This window comes from Saccopteryx bilineata, chromosome 1 (assembly GCF_036850765.1).
Source record: "Saccopteryx bilineata isolate mSacBil1 chromosome 1, mSacBil1_pri_phased_curated, whole genome shotgun sequence".
Lineage (NCBI taxonomy): Eukaryota > Metazoa > Chordata > Mammalia > Chiroptera > Emballonuridae > Saccopteryx > Saccopteryx bilineata.
The window spans coordinates 17,338,626-17,355,090 of NC_089490.1; the positions used below are offsets into that span (position 1 = coordinate 17,338,626).

Below are 16,465 nucleotides of genomic sequence, written 5' to 3' on the forward strand. Positions count from 1 at the left end.
AGGTAATTATGGCAAAACCTAACTACAACAGTACAACAAAAACTGTAACAAAACCCCTCTTATCTGAACCATCCTCACTGTCGGTTTGAAAAAGCATGGAAGTCCTCGGATTGGCAAGCGAGACCCTGTGCTTTGCTTTGGCGAGGGGTGGGGGAGGGTGCAGACTGCAACACTCCCCTAACCACGGACTAGAAATCATTAACAAAAGCAATGCTATATGGTTATCTTGAGAGCAGGAAAGTCATTTCATTGGGAACTGTTGAAGTTTACTTGTATGCACACAAACTAATTTTACATGGCTTCTGAGCTCAGAATTAATCATCACTATCTCTGCAATCTGATGTTTTATTTATATCTTTCATAACACACATATTGCATCATAATTACTTGTGCTTATATCTATTACTGCCACTAAATTGTGAACCCCTTGAGAGCTGGGTCCAGGTCATCGCTGTGTTCTTCTCAGGGTCTTGCATAGATTTTTGTGAATCCTAGATGAACAACAAATGTTAAATGAATGAATGAATGAACAAGTGGATGAATGAATTGCCCAGAAAAACTAATGGCAACCCTACAGATTCTATACAGAAACTGTTCCAGTTGACATTTGTTAGCTATGGATTAAGGGAAAGCAATTCACAAACTAAGAGTGCTTCAGTATTCTAAATCTGTTGTCACAACTTTATTTCTCTGCATTCTACCCCCCAAACTCCCTTGAATGGCATTCAATTATTGTCAGTAACTTTTAAATGGAAACACGTTTATATAATAAATGACAAGTTAGTAAAAGATACAATGTATTATAAAGAAGATATACCAAAATTTGCTCAGTGTTTCTTACACTTTATACATTTTTATGTGTGTGTGTGAAAGTATCATTTATGGTAGTGTCTTTCAAGAGAGACTTTAGAGTGGTAATCTTTCTGTCCGAAAGTCTTTATGTCTGAAAAATGCCTTTATTTAATCTGTACATACATTTGAATACTACTTTGGCTAGACACAAACACTTCCATTCAAAGCCTTTTTTTTTGGTTTTGTTTTTCAGCGCTAGAAAAGTTCCTGTTTCCAGAGTTGTTCTTGACAGGTCAACTGTTAATCAGATTGTTGATTATTAATAAAATTTTTTTCGCTGATAACTTTTGGGATTCTTTTCTATATTTTAAGGCTCTAAATTTTTTCTGTATTATTATATTGCTTAGCATACACGGACCCTTTCATTCTGAAGTCTTATGTCCTTTCGTTAGTTCTAAGACAGTCCTAACTATTACTTCTTTAACTCTTGCCTTGACTGCATTACCTCTGTTTCTCCTCTTCAAACTCCTATTTGTTAGATTTTGGTAAATATAGAGCTATTCTCTGCGATCCTTTTCTTTAAACTTTCTCTTTCTGCTTTTACCTTATATTCTGAAGGAATCCCTTGGTCTGATCGTCTTAGTTCACCAATTTGTCCTTCATTTTCTTCATTCTACTGTTGACCCATCTATTTAGTTCTCAATGGCAATAATTAATTTTTATTAATTTCCAAGATCTCTTGATTCTGTTTTATAAAGATCCTGGTCCTAGCTGGTTGGCTAAGTGGTAGAGCGTCCACCTGGCATGTGAAAGTCCCAGGTTTGATTCCAGGTCAGGGCACATAGGAGAAGCAAACATCTGCTTCTCCCCACCCACAGCCATGGCTTGAATGAGCAGGTTGGCCCCAGGCACTGAGGGCACTGAGGATGACTTCTGGCCTTGCCTCAGGCACTAAAATAGCTCAGTTGCTGAACAACGGAGCAGTGGCCCCAGATGGGGGTTGCCGGGTGGATCCTGGTCAGGGCACATGTAGGAGTCTGTCTCCCTGCCTCCCTGTCTCTCACTCGATAAAAAATAGAAAAATCAAGATCCTGTTGTTGTTTTGTCTTTTATAGCTTTAAAGACATTAATCCCTCTTGCTGTGGAGTGCAGCTCTGATGCCGTCCAGGCTGCAATGCTTCCTGTTCTTGTCATTCCCCACGTTGGCAGTCCTCATAATCCTAGCCAGTCCCGATGTGAGCTCATCCTTCCCGGACCCTCGGCTGGCTCAGCCTGGACAGCCAGGGGTGGACAAGGGGCCGAAGCACCTGTGCGTGTCCTGGCTCCTTACTTTTTCCAGTGAGAATGGGGGACGGGCAGAGCTGAGGACAGCAGCTGGTGTCTAGATCTTATGAGGTCCCTCTTTGTCCTGGCTGCCATCAGCTACCTGAGGCCCTGTCCTCTTTCTCCGTCCTGACCGGGGACCTAAACTCCGGATGGAGAAGGAAAGGAGAGCTCAGAGCTCACAGGACAAACTGCTCCAGCCGCGACAGCCCCGCCCCCCCTCGCCGGCGGCTCCCGCCCTGCCCGGCTCCCGCGGCCTCGTTTCAGACCTGCAGCCTCCCTGGTGCGGCATCCGTGTCATGGTCTGTCCTGTTCTCTTGCCCATCTCAAGCCCAGCTTTCCGTCTCCCAGGAATTCTTTCAAACCTCTAGTCCCTTGAGAAACTTACTTCTTGTTCTGGGGGTGGCTAGAGATGCAGAAGTTTTTATACCCATTCTATCACTCCCAGACTCAGTGCAGCGCAGGGCGCCGTAACCTACACTTCCTCAGTCTGACATCTTGAACAACCAACACATTCAGACTTTTACCCTTAAACGGAGCCTGCTAAGCCACCTGCAGGATACACAGGAATCAGAAAAACCCGGGTACTTATTTGTATGCTGGTCATTTCCCTTTTTGCTCTTGTAAACAACATTCCCTGACTCCTTTAAGAGCTGGCTTCGGGTCAGTTTGGCCAGTGGGAGGCACTGGGGGAAGAATGGGAGGGAGAGGGGGAGAGGCCCGGGCTCCCGCCGGGATGATGTCCCTCACGGCAGCACCCGTGGCTCGTGGGTGCCCGGCTCGCAGCGGGCAGCGCTCGGTGGGGTCCAGCTCCTGCTGGCCCGCTGCGGCCTCAGGCACTGGGGTCACACCTTCCACCACTGCCCCTCTGGTCCCGGGGCTGTCGGAGCTCCTGCTGGCCCGCTGCGGCCTCAGGCACTGGGGTCACACCTTCCACCACTGCCCCTCTGGTCCCGGGCTGTCGGAGCTCCTGCTGTCCCGGTCTCTGGGCCCACCCCGAGTCCATGATACCATCTCCTGTACAATACGTTTCTCTCTATTAAATTCCTTTTGTGGAAAGGGCTAGGATGACTTTATCTTCCTGGCCAGACCCTGAGGTTATTTTTTAAATGTGAATTTTGGCAATATATTTCAGCTTAGTTGCATACATGCCACGAAGCAGTTTCGTGAGAAAAGCCTTAGGAACCTCTCATATTATTAAATAGTGTTCTAGAATCAGGACATGCTATCCAGAGGAGGAAAAGCTTAGTGCATAACAGGGGACTTGCTCAGACCCACCTCCACGGGCAGCCGTGAAATAAGTCCGAGGAAAATATTTTTATCATCTCTATCATTGACCATTTTCTCTGTGGAGGGAGGGTTAGGTGAAACGGCCATACACCGTCAGGAAGATCTTGTGCAGCTCAATTTCTTATTTGGAAACAAAAACTAGCACCGCCTTCTGAGCCTGGTTCATTATTATCACCGTGCAAATGCTTTCTCTATAAGCAGCTCAGAAACCACGAGAAAGCCACACCGCACCCCGGCCGGCCATCTGGCCACACACCTGAAGGCTCTGGACGGTGCCACCCTTGTACAGAGCCCTGAATAGCTGCTTTCATTCCCACTTCGAGTGTTTGGACTAGAACACATGGGCCATCTGTTCACGGAAGCAGAGAGCTCACTTTGGTGCGGCAGAAACGGTGCCTGATACAAAGGACGTTTCTTGAATTCCCTTCAGACCCAAGGCCCAGTGGTTGGTGGACGCGTTTTAAAACTGCCTGGCTATGGTACAGTCCCTGTTCTTCAGCTGGCACGAGAGGGACGTTTCCGCCTTCTCCGGGCTCTGTTCTTGACTTCCTCGGCGCTGAGGTGACAGAAACACTGCCAGCCCCGAGCCGGCCTTTCAGGGGAAGCCGTCACTCTGACCCTGGCGCCTGAGCGCAATTTCAGACCATCCCGGGAGACTTCCACGCTCCAAGGGAAGGGCCAACAAAGACGTTAACACAAACTCTTACTGTGAAAGGAGAAGAGAAAAAGTCTGCGGGCTTACTGCAGGAGCTCTGCTTCCGTGAGCGCCTCTGTCCTCTGCTCCCCGGTGACAATGGCCAGCTCATCCTTCAGTTGCTGGATTTCCTTCTGCAGGCGTGCGATCATCTACGGAGGGTGAGGCGGAGCGTGAGTGTCAGCTCCTCATGAAGGGGAACTCGGTGACCGAGAACCACACGTCTGTTCAAATGATAAACTATGTATTTTGAGGATGCAAGAACGCATAGAGAATGATATAAAAGCACTCCTGCACCCACCCCCGAGCATGGCTAAATCTGAGCATTTTGTTGAAACAGTTTTAGAATTCTGTTTAACAGATAAAACAGTACAGATATAACTCCAGCGCCTTATTCCTGGTCCCCTTCTGTCCTTCCTGGGGTGATCACTATGCTGCATGCTGTCGGGAGGATTTCCCCGTGTTTTCAGATATTTACTCCATGAGGAAGGATGTAACAATAAATAATGTATGGTATCATTTTGCATGCCTTACACTTTATGTAAATATTACTATGCTGCATGTGATTGCAACTTCCCCACTCCTCACATTATGTTTCTGAGATTATTTTTATTGCTTCATGTGGCTCTAGTTTATTAATTTTCATGGATATATAGTATTTCGGTAAAGAATAGACCCCAATCTATTTATCCAAGTCTTCTGATACTTAGGATTTTTACTTTTGCTGTTACAAACAGTGTTGCCACTGTGAACGTTCTAAGTCTCAGCATGTATGTGAGCTTCTCCATAGCACACACTTAGAATTAACTGCATGTCTGGGCCCTGGTCAGTGGCTAAGTGGATAGAACGTTGGCCCAATGTATGGACATTCTGGGTTTGATTCCAGTCAGGGCACACAGGAGAAGCAAACATCACCTTTTCCCCCTTACTTCTCCCCTTTCTCTCCCTCTTCCTCTCCCCCAACCAGTGACTCAATTGCCTGGGTGCTGAGGATAGCTCTGTTGTATCACATCAGCCTCAGGCACTAAAAATAGCTCGGTACTAGAGCATCAGCCTTAGATGAGGTTGCTGGATAGATCCTGCTTGGGGTGCATGTGGAAATCTGTCTATTTCCCCCCCTCTCACCTAAAAAAAAAAAAAAAAGAATTGCGTGGTTATAGAGTATCGCATCTTTATTATATAAATATATTGTTAAATTGTTCTTTGGGGTCATTGTGTAAATTTCCATTCTCATCAGCTATATATATAAGTTCCTGTTTCCCCACCTTTTTTGTCATTATGTATGTAGTATAGAAAAACATGAATTTTGTCAATCAGGTAGGTGTAAAATGGTATCTCAATCAGTTTTAATCTGCATGTTCATGACTACAGAGGTTATCTTTGTGCATATATATGGGCTGTTTGGGTCTCCTTTTCTGTGAATTATTTATTCACATTCTTCCTCATGTTCAATTGGGCTGTTTTAATTCTTACATTTGTAGGCTTCTTTATATATTCTGGGTGCTAAAGTTTTATTAATTTTATGCAACACACATATTTTCTCCCACTTTGTCATATTTTTTCACTTTGTGTTGTTCTTTTTGGTAAATGAAAGTTTTAAATGCCAATATAATTTTATTATAAACTTCTTCCCTTATGAGTTATATCTGTGTCTTCTTAAAGAAAATCTATTTTACCTAAAATCACAGGAATATTTTCCTGCATTGCTTTTAAATTTAGGTTGATTTTGTATAAAGTATGAGCTATGGATCTAATTTTAATTTATTTTTGATTCAGCTAACCACACAAGGCTTGTTATTATAATTCTCTTATATAATATGTTTCCACATATAAATGTGTCTTTTTCTGGGCATTTGGTTAATTAAAGACATTTGTTGGTCCTGGCCAGTTGGCTCAATGGTAGAGCATTGGTCCACTGTGTGGAAGTCCCAGGTTTGATTCCCAGTCAGGGCACACAGAAGTGACCATCTGCTTCTCCACCCCCCACTTTCTCCTCCTGCATCCATGGCTTGAATGGTTAGAGCAAAAGTTGGCCCCAGGCACTAAGGATAGTTCCATGGCCTCACACTTTAGGTGCTTAAATAGCTCAGTTGCTGAGCAACAGAGCAGTGGCCCAGACGGGCAGAGCATTGCCTGGTAGGGGCTTGTCAGATGGATCCCAGTTGGGGAGCATGCAGGAGTCTATCTCTGCCTCCCCGCCTCTCACTTAATGAAAAAAAAATGTGTCTATTTGACAATATGTATGGTAATACCACATTGTTTATATTACTATAGCTTAAGAAGTTCTGGCATCTGGATAAAACAAGACTCTCCCATCTTGTTCTGCTGTAAGATAGACTTGGATATTCTTGGTCATTTGCTCTTTCAAACAAATTTTCGGCCCAGCTTGTCAAGCTTTGCCAAAGGCCCTCCTCAAATCTTCACAGGAAATAACTTTGATTCAAGTAAATAAAATAAACTTGGTAAGACTTATCAAATTAATGATACTGAATCATCATATCCATAAATATGGTATGGTTTTCCGCTGATTCCTTTCAATAAAGACATACAATTTTCTCTATAAGTAGCTTTTGTCTTTAATTAGATATTTTTCCTAGAATTTTAAAGTGTTTGTTGCTATTGTAAATGCAATTTTTGTAAAGCTGCATTTTATAATTGTTGGTTTTTGATGTATAGGAAGGCAATTCATTTGATATATATGGGTTATGTAACCAAATAATTTTCTGAACATTATTTTGGTTCTGTTTATCATTAAATGTTCTTGAATGTTCTATGTAAGCAATCAAATTGTCTGCAAGTAATGATAGATGTTTTTCTTCTTTTCGAATCCTCATTAATTTTTATTTTTCTTTTTTTTCATCTCTGCCCTTGCTAGGACTTCCAAAAACAGTGCTTCAGAATGATATGAAAAATAGAGTGTAAACAGTGCCTGGTTTAGGATATTTTGTTTCATTTTATTTTGTTTAACTTTTAGAAATTAGATCTTCCTATCTGTTCAGAGGATTAAATATGTAAAAGGAGAGAAAAGGTAAAAAAAAAAAGACATTCTTGTCTTATCCCACTTTTACCATGTTGGCTGCAGTTTTGGTTGAGACCCTTAATCACTTTAAGGATGTTCAGTTATATTCAAAGTTTGATGGGTCTTATTCAATCTATGTATGAATGGTTAATGTTATCAAATACTTTTTTCCTGTGTCTAGTGATGTGATCATGTAAATTTCCTGTTTTAAACTATAAATGGGATAAACCTTAATTTGTGTTATTTTTTTGTTAGTATGAATTACCTCAGATATACAAAAAAAGTACATACTACATAACTTAAGTGAAGAGCAATACACTTACTACTTAGTTTAGGAAAGAAAACATAACAAATTCTTTTGAAGCCCTCACCCCTGTATAGCCATCTCTAAATGAATTTTCCATCATCATTACCCTAAATTTGGTGTTTATTTTTCCCATGACTATTTTTCTTTTACTATACATTTATTTATTTATTTATTCATTAATTCATTTTTTAGGTGAGAGAATGGGAGATAGAGAAACAGACTCCCACATGTGCCCCAACGAGGATCCACCAGCAACCTGGGGATCCATTTGGGGTCGATGCTTGAGTCAACTGAGCTATCCTCAGTGCCTGAAGTCAACACCATCCTTAGCGCCTGGTGCTGATGCTTGAACCAATTAAGCCACTGACTGCGGGAGGAGAAGAGAGTAAAAAGGGGGAGAGGGAGGAGGAAAAAAGCAGATGGTCCCTTTTCTTGTGCGCTCTGACTGGGACGTCCAGATGCCAGGCTGACGCTCTATCCACTGAGAAAACCGGCCAGGGCCTCATTTATTTTTTAATGACAGATTATCCTTACATGCCTCAAATAAACTCAACTAGGTCATGAGAGCACATATTATATTAACGATCATATGGTCAATCATAATGCAAAGTTCCTCAAATAAAAATTAGCAGGTTAAATCCAATTTTTATTCTTCCTTCAGTATTTGGTCAATATATTAAAAAAACAAACAAACACTGACTCTGGTCCTTCTCTTCCTCTCCACTTCTCTTTCTCTCTTTTTGGTAATTCTGTTGTTACTGAGTTCATTTATTTCTTAGCTATAGATCTACTTATGTTTTAAATTTGCTCTTGCTTTAGTTTCAATTATGTTTTTCTAGGGAGGTGTCCATTTCATTGGTTTCCAAATTTATATCATAAAGTCATTCAAAAAATTTTATTATTATTTTATTATATTTACTGGACCTATAGGAAAGTCCCCTTGTATTCCAAATATTATTATACCAATCTGCACCTTCTTTATTGACTTTTTCCATTAGTCTTTCCAGGGATTTGTTCATTCTATTAATTTATGAAAAAATAAACTTCATGTTTTCTTGCTTATCTCCACTGTATCTTTGCTTTGGCTTTTTTTCCCACTCATATTTATACTTGCAAATTTCCGTATTTCTAATTTTTTTGAATTTACTTAATTGCTCATTTTCTAACTTCTTGGCTTGAGGTCTACCAACCAAACCAAGGAAGTTGTGCTAATTTGACCTTCAAACCCATGTGAGAAGCCTTAGTATTTCAAACCTCCAGAGAAAGCATGTTTTACTCCCCCTGGGGTGCAGGCTAAGGCAGACAAGCTGCCCCGGCATCTCCCTAGGCCCGTGAAGGGACGTCCTTTCACAGGCGTTACACCGGGGAGAGAAGAGGGGCCTTGGGTTCATCAACCATGTTCCGGAGGGCTTTGACTTCTATGCTTTTGTTAAAACCCCCTTCACCCTTCCTCTCTGCATGATGATGGCAGCCTCAGCTTTGTTGCTGGGCCCTGCAGAATTCCCTTGCTTCCTCCAGCCTCAGACACACATCTTCAAAAGATGCTTGTTAAATTTTATGCAGGTGAGTTGCATATTCTCTGTACCACATCAACAGGGCCAGACGTTCCAAAGAAGATCAGATGAGTACTTTGAACATGTCAGCGCTCCTAGAATTTCATGTCACCTACATGTGCAGAATCGACTGGGTTTTGGTTGTTTGCTTCTTTTCAAAAACACCCTCAGGTCTCATTAAGCTATGCAGAATGAGAGTCGGCGGGCAGGACCTTGGTGAGCCACTCGTCTGCCCTCCCTCTGCTAAGGCAATCTTGATGCTGCGTTTAAACCTGCTACTGAGGCTTTCAAAGTCACATCTAACAAACAAATTATCTTCTGTTTTACTGAGCAGAAACCTTACAACTAAGTCAACTTTTCATGATTTTGACATTATGTCAGCCCTCCCGTTTCTGCAGGGATCCTGGAACGAGAGCCACCCAGAGAAGATCTCATCACGTGCCCAGTGCCCTGAGACTCGCCTGTTCGCAGTTCCTGTATCACCTGTCTCTCCGAGGCACTGATACTTGGAAGGAAAAGCAAGTCAAATCCTTGCTGATCCAGTCTTACAGGGCTGACCCACGTTTGCCACACTACGGTTTGAGAGTAAGATACAGAATATCCCACTCAAATTCTATTATGGGTGGGTTTGGGGACAAATTCTGAATTGTCACTTGTGCTCCAGAAATGCTCTGTACTTCATGTAATAATGAACAGTAACGTCTGTTTCTAGAAGCAATTATAAAATGGACCAGGAAACAGCACTTGTCAGTTACCAGCCTGTCAACATTTGTTCAATTATCAGCTATTAGCTTTTGACTCTGATTTCTTTTTTTTTTAATCTGACAGCCCTACATCAAATACATCATAAGTTTACCTTTCTTCAAATTCCTCAAGTTCCTTTAAAGAAGAGTCTCCAGCCAAATTTAAAAGAATAATAATAGCCCTGGCCGGTTGGCTCAGTGGTAGAGCATCGGCCTGGCGTGCAGATGTCCCGGGTTCGATTCCCAGCCAGGGCACACAGGAGAAACGCCCATCTGCTTCTCCACCCCTCCCCCTCTCCTTCTTCTCTGTCTCTCTCTTCCTCTCCCGCAGCCAAGGCTCCATTGGAGCAAAGTTGGCCCGGGCGCTGGGGATGGCTCTGTGGCCTCTGCCTCAGGCGCTAGAGTGGCTCTGGTCGCAACAGAGCGACGCCCCGGATGGGCAGAGCATCGCCCCCTGGTGGGCGTGCCGGGTGGATCATGCTAGGTGGATCCTGGTCGGGTGCAGGTGGGAGTTTGTCTGACTGCCTCCCCGTTTCCAGCTTCAGAAAAATACAAAAAAAATAATAATAATAAAAACCACCCAATGTCTAATATGTTTGTTTTCCTTCATTATAAACTAGTTTTTGGACTCTGGCTAATAACCCATTACTGCCCTTCTCCTTCTGCACAGTAACGTGACAGGGCTGTTGACAGGATTGGGACAGCAGAACTCATCCTAGGAGTTCAATTCCACTTGACTCGATTCTTTTGAAAATTCTGTCTACTTTATCCAAGGGGTGGGGGGGCCTTGCTGCATCTGACCAGGGCCTGTCCTGGAAATACACCCGTCCCACCCACTGGCTTTCCCTGAAGAGATTTCTTCCAGGCCAGGCTCAGGCCCAGGCTCCGGGAGGCCCGCGGGATGGAACATCGCTCCATTGTTCTCTGTCCTCAGCCTGTTCTGCGCTTCCCCGGTGGTTCAGGGGAGGAAGGGCCAGCAATCAAGGGGAAGTAGTAAATATGGGAAACAGGGAACTCGAGATCTTTCTTTTGGAATTTGAGAAATTTGTAAATAAAACATGTTGGCAAGATTTCACATCTTTTTTTTTATAGTGCATACTACTAAGGTTACACCAGGTTATGTCCTAGAAAAAAAAATTTTTTTTAAAAAGAAAGCTGAGTGACTTGCAAAGTATATAGTATGATCTTAATTTTGGAGTTTTAAAAACTTGAAATATTTTATTTCAACATTTTCAGTGTTGGCACGAGTTGATTCCACCTAGCAATTCATTTATGGCAAACTAATAGAATAGAGAAAGAACAAAGTACCTGCATTTGTTACGAGCAGCTGAATCACGTCACTTGCCAATATTTTTGTTCAAAAAAGCACGTTAATAAAGCACAGTTCATTGTTATAAATCTAGAAGCTTGGTCATTTTTCTATGGGTCAAACCATTTCTAATTTTTAAAATTTGTGGAAAAATAACAGAACAGTTATGCAAAATATGGTTCTGTTTAATAATCACTAGGACTTCTTTTTCTCTACAAGTTTTTCAAAAGATGTTCTATTATTATTATCTCTAGAAAGCTAAACGGTTCCGAGAGGCTACGACCTGCGTACCAATGTAACTGTGTCCGATCCTACTGGACACACCCTCGGGACTCACCGCACACCTTCCTAGTGGAGGGATGGGGGGCCGTAGGTAGAAGGCGCCCAGGCCCTGAGTCAGGCTGTGTCTGAATCCTGGCTCTGCTACTTATAAGCACTGTGGCTCTGAGCAAGTTACTTAACATTTCCGTGCCTCAGTTTTGTCACCTGTAAAATGGGATAGGGATGATATCTACTCATAAGGTTGTTGTGAGAATTAACGAGTTAACATGTTTCCAGGACTTAGAACGTTGGCCTGGTTTGGGGGAGTACGTGCCACCAGAGTTGAGCTAAGCTTTGATATAGCACTTTAATTTTTTTTAAAAACAACACAGTCAGGTAAAAGTTGCTTACCAATCTGGGGTCAATTTCTTCATTGAGAACAGCTTCATTCTTTATGAGAGCCACCCTCTGTGCAAATCTGCAGGTAGATATGGACTCCTGAGAAAGCAAAATAACACCTGACAATGTTACGGCACCGAGAGAGAAAACTTAATTGTTGTTCACAGTGAAAAGATGCGCATCTAAAGAGCATGTGTACAGACACAATGATGGAACATGCCTCCAAATCGGGCAGTTTGCTCTAGAACATTATTTTATTTTTTTTCTTTCTTTTTTGGTATTTTTCCAAAGTTAGAAGTGGGGAGGCAGTCAGACAGACTCCCGCATGCTCCCGACCAGGATCCATTCGGCACGCCCACCAGGAGGCATTGCTTCATTGTGACAGGAACCATTCTAGCTTCTAGCACCTGAGGCCGAGGCCATGGAGTCATCCTCATTCCCCGGGGCCAACTTTGCTCCAATGGAGCCCTGGCTGAGAGAGGGGAAGAGAGAGAGAGAGATAGAGAAAGGAGAGGAGGAAGGGTGGAGAAGCAGATGGGCGCCTCTCCTGTGTGTCCTGACTGGGAATCAAACCCGGAACTTCCACACACTAAGTCAATGCTCTACCGCTGAGCCAACCAGCCAGGGCCTATTTTCTTTTTTATTAAAATGTTGTTTGGGCTTAACAAATGATCAATGCCAAAACTGTGGGAGCTCCCGGGGTCCTAAGTGGCAATTGGTAGGAGATTCTGAACTACTGACTGTTACAGCAGAACCATATACGCAAATCAAAGTCAGAGCCGGTACCACAATCCACAAACATGAAAGACTAGGAAAGAAATATTATATTTTGAACAGACCAAAAAGAGATATGTCCAAGGCATGCTTCTTGGGGCTCAGCCTTGATCTGAGAGGCATCCTGCCATGTCTCTTTTGGAGAAAGTCTGGATTCCAAACATTCAAATGAAATAAAATCAGCTATCTCTAAAGCAACCCAGGAGAGCCATTCGGGAGCCAGCCCCTGCCAAAACATCCCGGGTCTTGTGCCCGGTGACACGTTGAGGGACGCATCTTGGAGATGTCTCCAAGGTACCTCAGTAAAGCCAGAGCGAAATGGAGCAAGGGAAGCCGCTGAGTCTCCTCTCTACGTCTCTGGCCAAGGAAGCCAACCAACCCGTCAGCAGGTCTGCTGAAATTTGTGCAGGAGGCTCCTGCAAACCGTCCTGTGCTATGTGAAGTCATTTCCCAGCGGGGGTGATTACAATGCCGAAACCCAAAGCTGTGAATCTATAGGATACACCCTCACCTGAAGGCACTCCCGCACCCAGCTGAAAAGATGGAAACCCGACCAGGAAGCCTCAACTCCATCTCACAGGCGAACGTAAAAGACCCAGACTAAACGCTCCAGAATAAAGAAGTGACATACGTCGATGTTCCTTTTCTCCAGGGAGAGGGTTGCAATCATGGTCGTCATGCAGTTCCCTCCCAGGCTGTCCCGTAGGACACTGGTCATCATGGAGTTCCTGTACGGGATGTGCGAGCGGTGCTTCTCTGACAGGGCAATGATCACCTGTGGCGGGGCGGAAAGAGAGCGTCAGCGGCTTAGCAGGAGACGCACACCCGACCACCGAGAGGCAAAAATCCCAAAGGACTTCCTGGTGGCCGGTCTCCCTCGGAGAAAGGGGGCCCGTGAGCAGCCAACCATGGCATGATCCTAAAGCTGCACGGCCACATGGGCTGGCAGGGGCGTGTTGCCATGTGGTTTTACCAGCCGGTGCAGAAGATGGCGGACACGAGGCCCGGCAAGCCAAAGCGTGCGCATCGCCCCGCACCCTGCATCCAGACCCATCCGGACCCATCTGGACCCCTCCGGCCCATAATGAGATGCCCGTGGTGAGGTACCACACCAGAGTGTGAGCTGGCAGAGGCTACAAAGAGGTGGCAGGGACCATTGGGGTCTCAGTGGACTGGAGAAGGAGGAACAGGTGCACCGAGTCCCTGCAGGTCAGCGCGCAGTAGCTGCAGGAGTGCCGCTCCAAGCTCACTCGTCCCCAGATAGGCCTCGGCCCCCAAGGAGGGAGACGGCTCTGCTGAGGAACTCAAGTTGGCCACTCAGGTGACAGGGCTGCTCATGCCGGTAGGGAATGTGTCCAAGAAGGAGAGAAGGCCAGGGTCGTATCACAGAGGAAGAGAAGAAGGTCAAGGCGTTTGCGCCTGCGCATGGCCTGCGTCGGTGCTCCCGGTTCTTGGCATCTGGGCAAAAAGGAGCCAAGGACATTGCAGAAGAGGATGTTGAAAAGAAAAAATAAAGTATTGTTGGCAAGTTGTGATTAAGAAAAATACTACAGGGAATACAACCAAACGCAGGGCGACACCCAGAACTCGGGCTCTGAAAAAATATTCAGAGCAGTAATGGTGAAGATGGAATGGAGGTAGCAAAACATACCAAGATGAACCCTGCAATTTCTGGACAGATGATATAATTTGTACAGAACTGGATACAATACGATTCTGTTCTCAGCAGTTGGGAAATTCACATACTCAAAAGGAAATCATGCCAGATTTGAAAAATCCTACCAAAGTTGGTCTGTCTGCTCATCTTCAAGGTAAAATAAAGGAGGCAGATAAGTATTATTTCCATACCTTTCCTATTTGAAGTAGCCTTCACCAGAGAAGTAAAAAAATTTAATTGACAATATGGTATTTTTTAAAGACTACAAAATGATAATTTTTAACTAATAAAGTTGGCCTCAACCTAATAAACTCAACTTAAATCTGTAATCAAATCAAAATTAAATATTACTTTAACAGTAAAAACTACACACTGATTTATTAGAAGCTGCTTCTCTTCATTGGTGAATTAGTTTTAATTATAACATTTCCAGCAGATCTCTGCTTAAAGCCCTTGATATTTGGAATAGTTGGATACTTGATGAGGAAATTACACTTGCCTCTAGAATGATAACAATCTCAGCTTTATAAAATGCATCTATTCATGAAGGCGGATTCTCTGGTGATCAAAATGTAAAAGTTAATAGGGTACTAATGTCTCACTGGAGTGTGTGCATGTTTCTGAATAATATTTTTTTAAAATAAAACTTACAGATTCATAAGTAGTACATAAATAAAGAGATGGTAGGGGTGAGTGGTGGAGGCCCAGATTCTGGTGCCAGATTGTCCAGGTCCAAATTCCAGGCTTATGAGGATCATATCACTCAAGCTCTCTGCCTCTCGGGGGCAGTGTAGGGGGAAATAGCACCTACCTCATAGGTAGCTGGCACAATTAAATGAGTTAAGATGTACAAATTATTTTGAGAGGTACTTAGCCTATAATAAGTGCAGTCTACATGTTTGCTATCAGTATAGGTGATAGAGGTAATTTATGTTGTTTCAACTAAGGCTTGCTCATCTCACTCCCGAGTGTCTTAGGTGCTTAATAGGGGGTGCTAGATGAGTAGATGGCAGATGAATGAAAGGCTGCTGTGGGCTGACCTTGAAAGGAGCCATCAGAGGTTCAGGGTTACCCTGGGAAAAGGAATCCAGTGCCAGGATTTCCACTGCAAAGCCTCAGGAATCAGTCACCCACAGAGGTGACTTCAGGGGCGCCACCATGCCCTGGCTCTCGAAAATACTGCCAAGACCTGCCGTTCTTCTAGTTTTCCCTCCTCCCAGGTGTGTGATTTCCCTCATCAGAACTTCGACTCCTTTTGTTTACAGAACAAGCTGGGAGCATTATTTTTGAAGGCTGTTTTGAGCAAAACCATACAACTTATACCACTGGTCTTGTTTTACATTCATGATCGCAGATCTCACTACAGACCAGAAATTCTGTGGCATTTCTCCCCAAAGACATTTTTCCACTCTCAGAAACTAGGCTGTCACGCCTTATTCTCTTGTTTCAAACCTCTCTGCAGCCTCCAATCCCAGCCTTCCGTCTGAGCTGATGGCCACACCCCCTTCTCACTATGATATAAGCAGCCTGGCTTTCTCATGCTCATCACTCAACCCACATTCTACCCTCCCTTCTGTTACTGTCCTGCCAGTCTATGGCCGGCCCTCCTTCCTCTCCTTCTTCCTCCTCACCTGTACTGCTCCTACAATGAACCCTTCTCTCCTCTAATCAGTTTCTCTCTCCCACCTGGATCTTCCCCATCCTGCACACCACCAGAGTAATAAAGGGAGATAGCTGTTTGCAAGGCTGTCAGCAACCCCCATTGAGCCAAAAGCATCAGGTGCCATTTTAATTTTACTAGACTTCTGAGTCCAGAAAGCATTCACCACAGGTACTCATCGCTTCCTTCAGGAAACATTACTCACTTAGTGATCAGGACACTGCACTTCCTGGGTTTTCATCTTTCTTCAAAGACTAGTTAATAGATGCTTCCTTTTCTTCTTCCCAAATTAGAAATATCGGAGTGCCCCAGGGTTCCATTCTTGATCCTCCTGGCTTTCTTATCTCCATGCTCTCCCTATGTAGACTCACCCAATCCCCTGGCTCTTTTAAAAATGGATTTATTGATTTTAGAAAGAGCGAGAGGAAAAGGAGGGAAAGAGAGAAAGAAGCATCTATTTATTGTTCCACTTAGTGATGCATCCATTGGTTACTTCCTGTATGTGCCCTGACGGGGGACTGAACCCACAACCTCTGTGTACCAGGAAGATGCTCTAACCAGCTGAGCTGCCCAGCCAGGGCTTCCCTGGTTTTAAATACGTCTACCTCCTGATGTCTCCCTAGTTTATAACATTAGCCTCAACTTCTTCCCTGAGCTCATCCCAATGGCCACTCTATGTCTTGG

The 16,465-nt window shown here is 43.9% G+C and overlaps 1 protein-coding gene and 1 pseudogene across 2 annotated transcripts in view; one reads left to right on the plus strand and one right to left on the minus strand.

Moving 5' to 3' along the window:
* The window catches only part of KIF6 (kinesin family member 6), a 403,829-nt gene that overhangs the window by 226,456 nt on the left and 160,908 nt on the right, over positions 1–16,465 (minus strand). For both annotated transcript variants that reach the window (XM_066252931.1, XM_066252930.1), the window contains exons 8-10: positions 13,096–13,239; positions 11,703–11,789; positions 4,148–4,251 (exon numbers count right to left, since the gene is read on the minus strand). In XM_066252931.1, coding sequence (XP_066109028.1) covers positions 4,148–4,251; positions 11,703–11,789; positions 13,096–13,239 — 335 coding nt within the window. The remainder of the gene's footprint in view (positions 1–4,147; positions 4,252–11,702; positions 11,790–13,095; positions 13,240–16,465) is intronic.
* LOC136320970 (large ribosomal subunit protein eL13 pseudogene) lies at positions 13,363–14,082 on the plus strand (annotated as a pseudogene).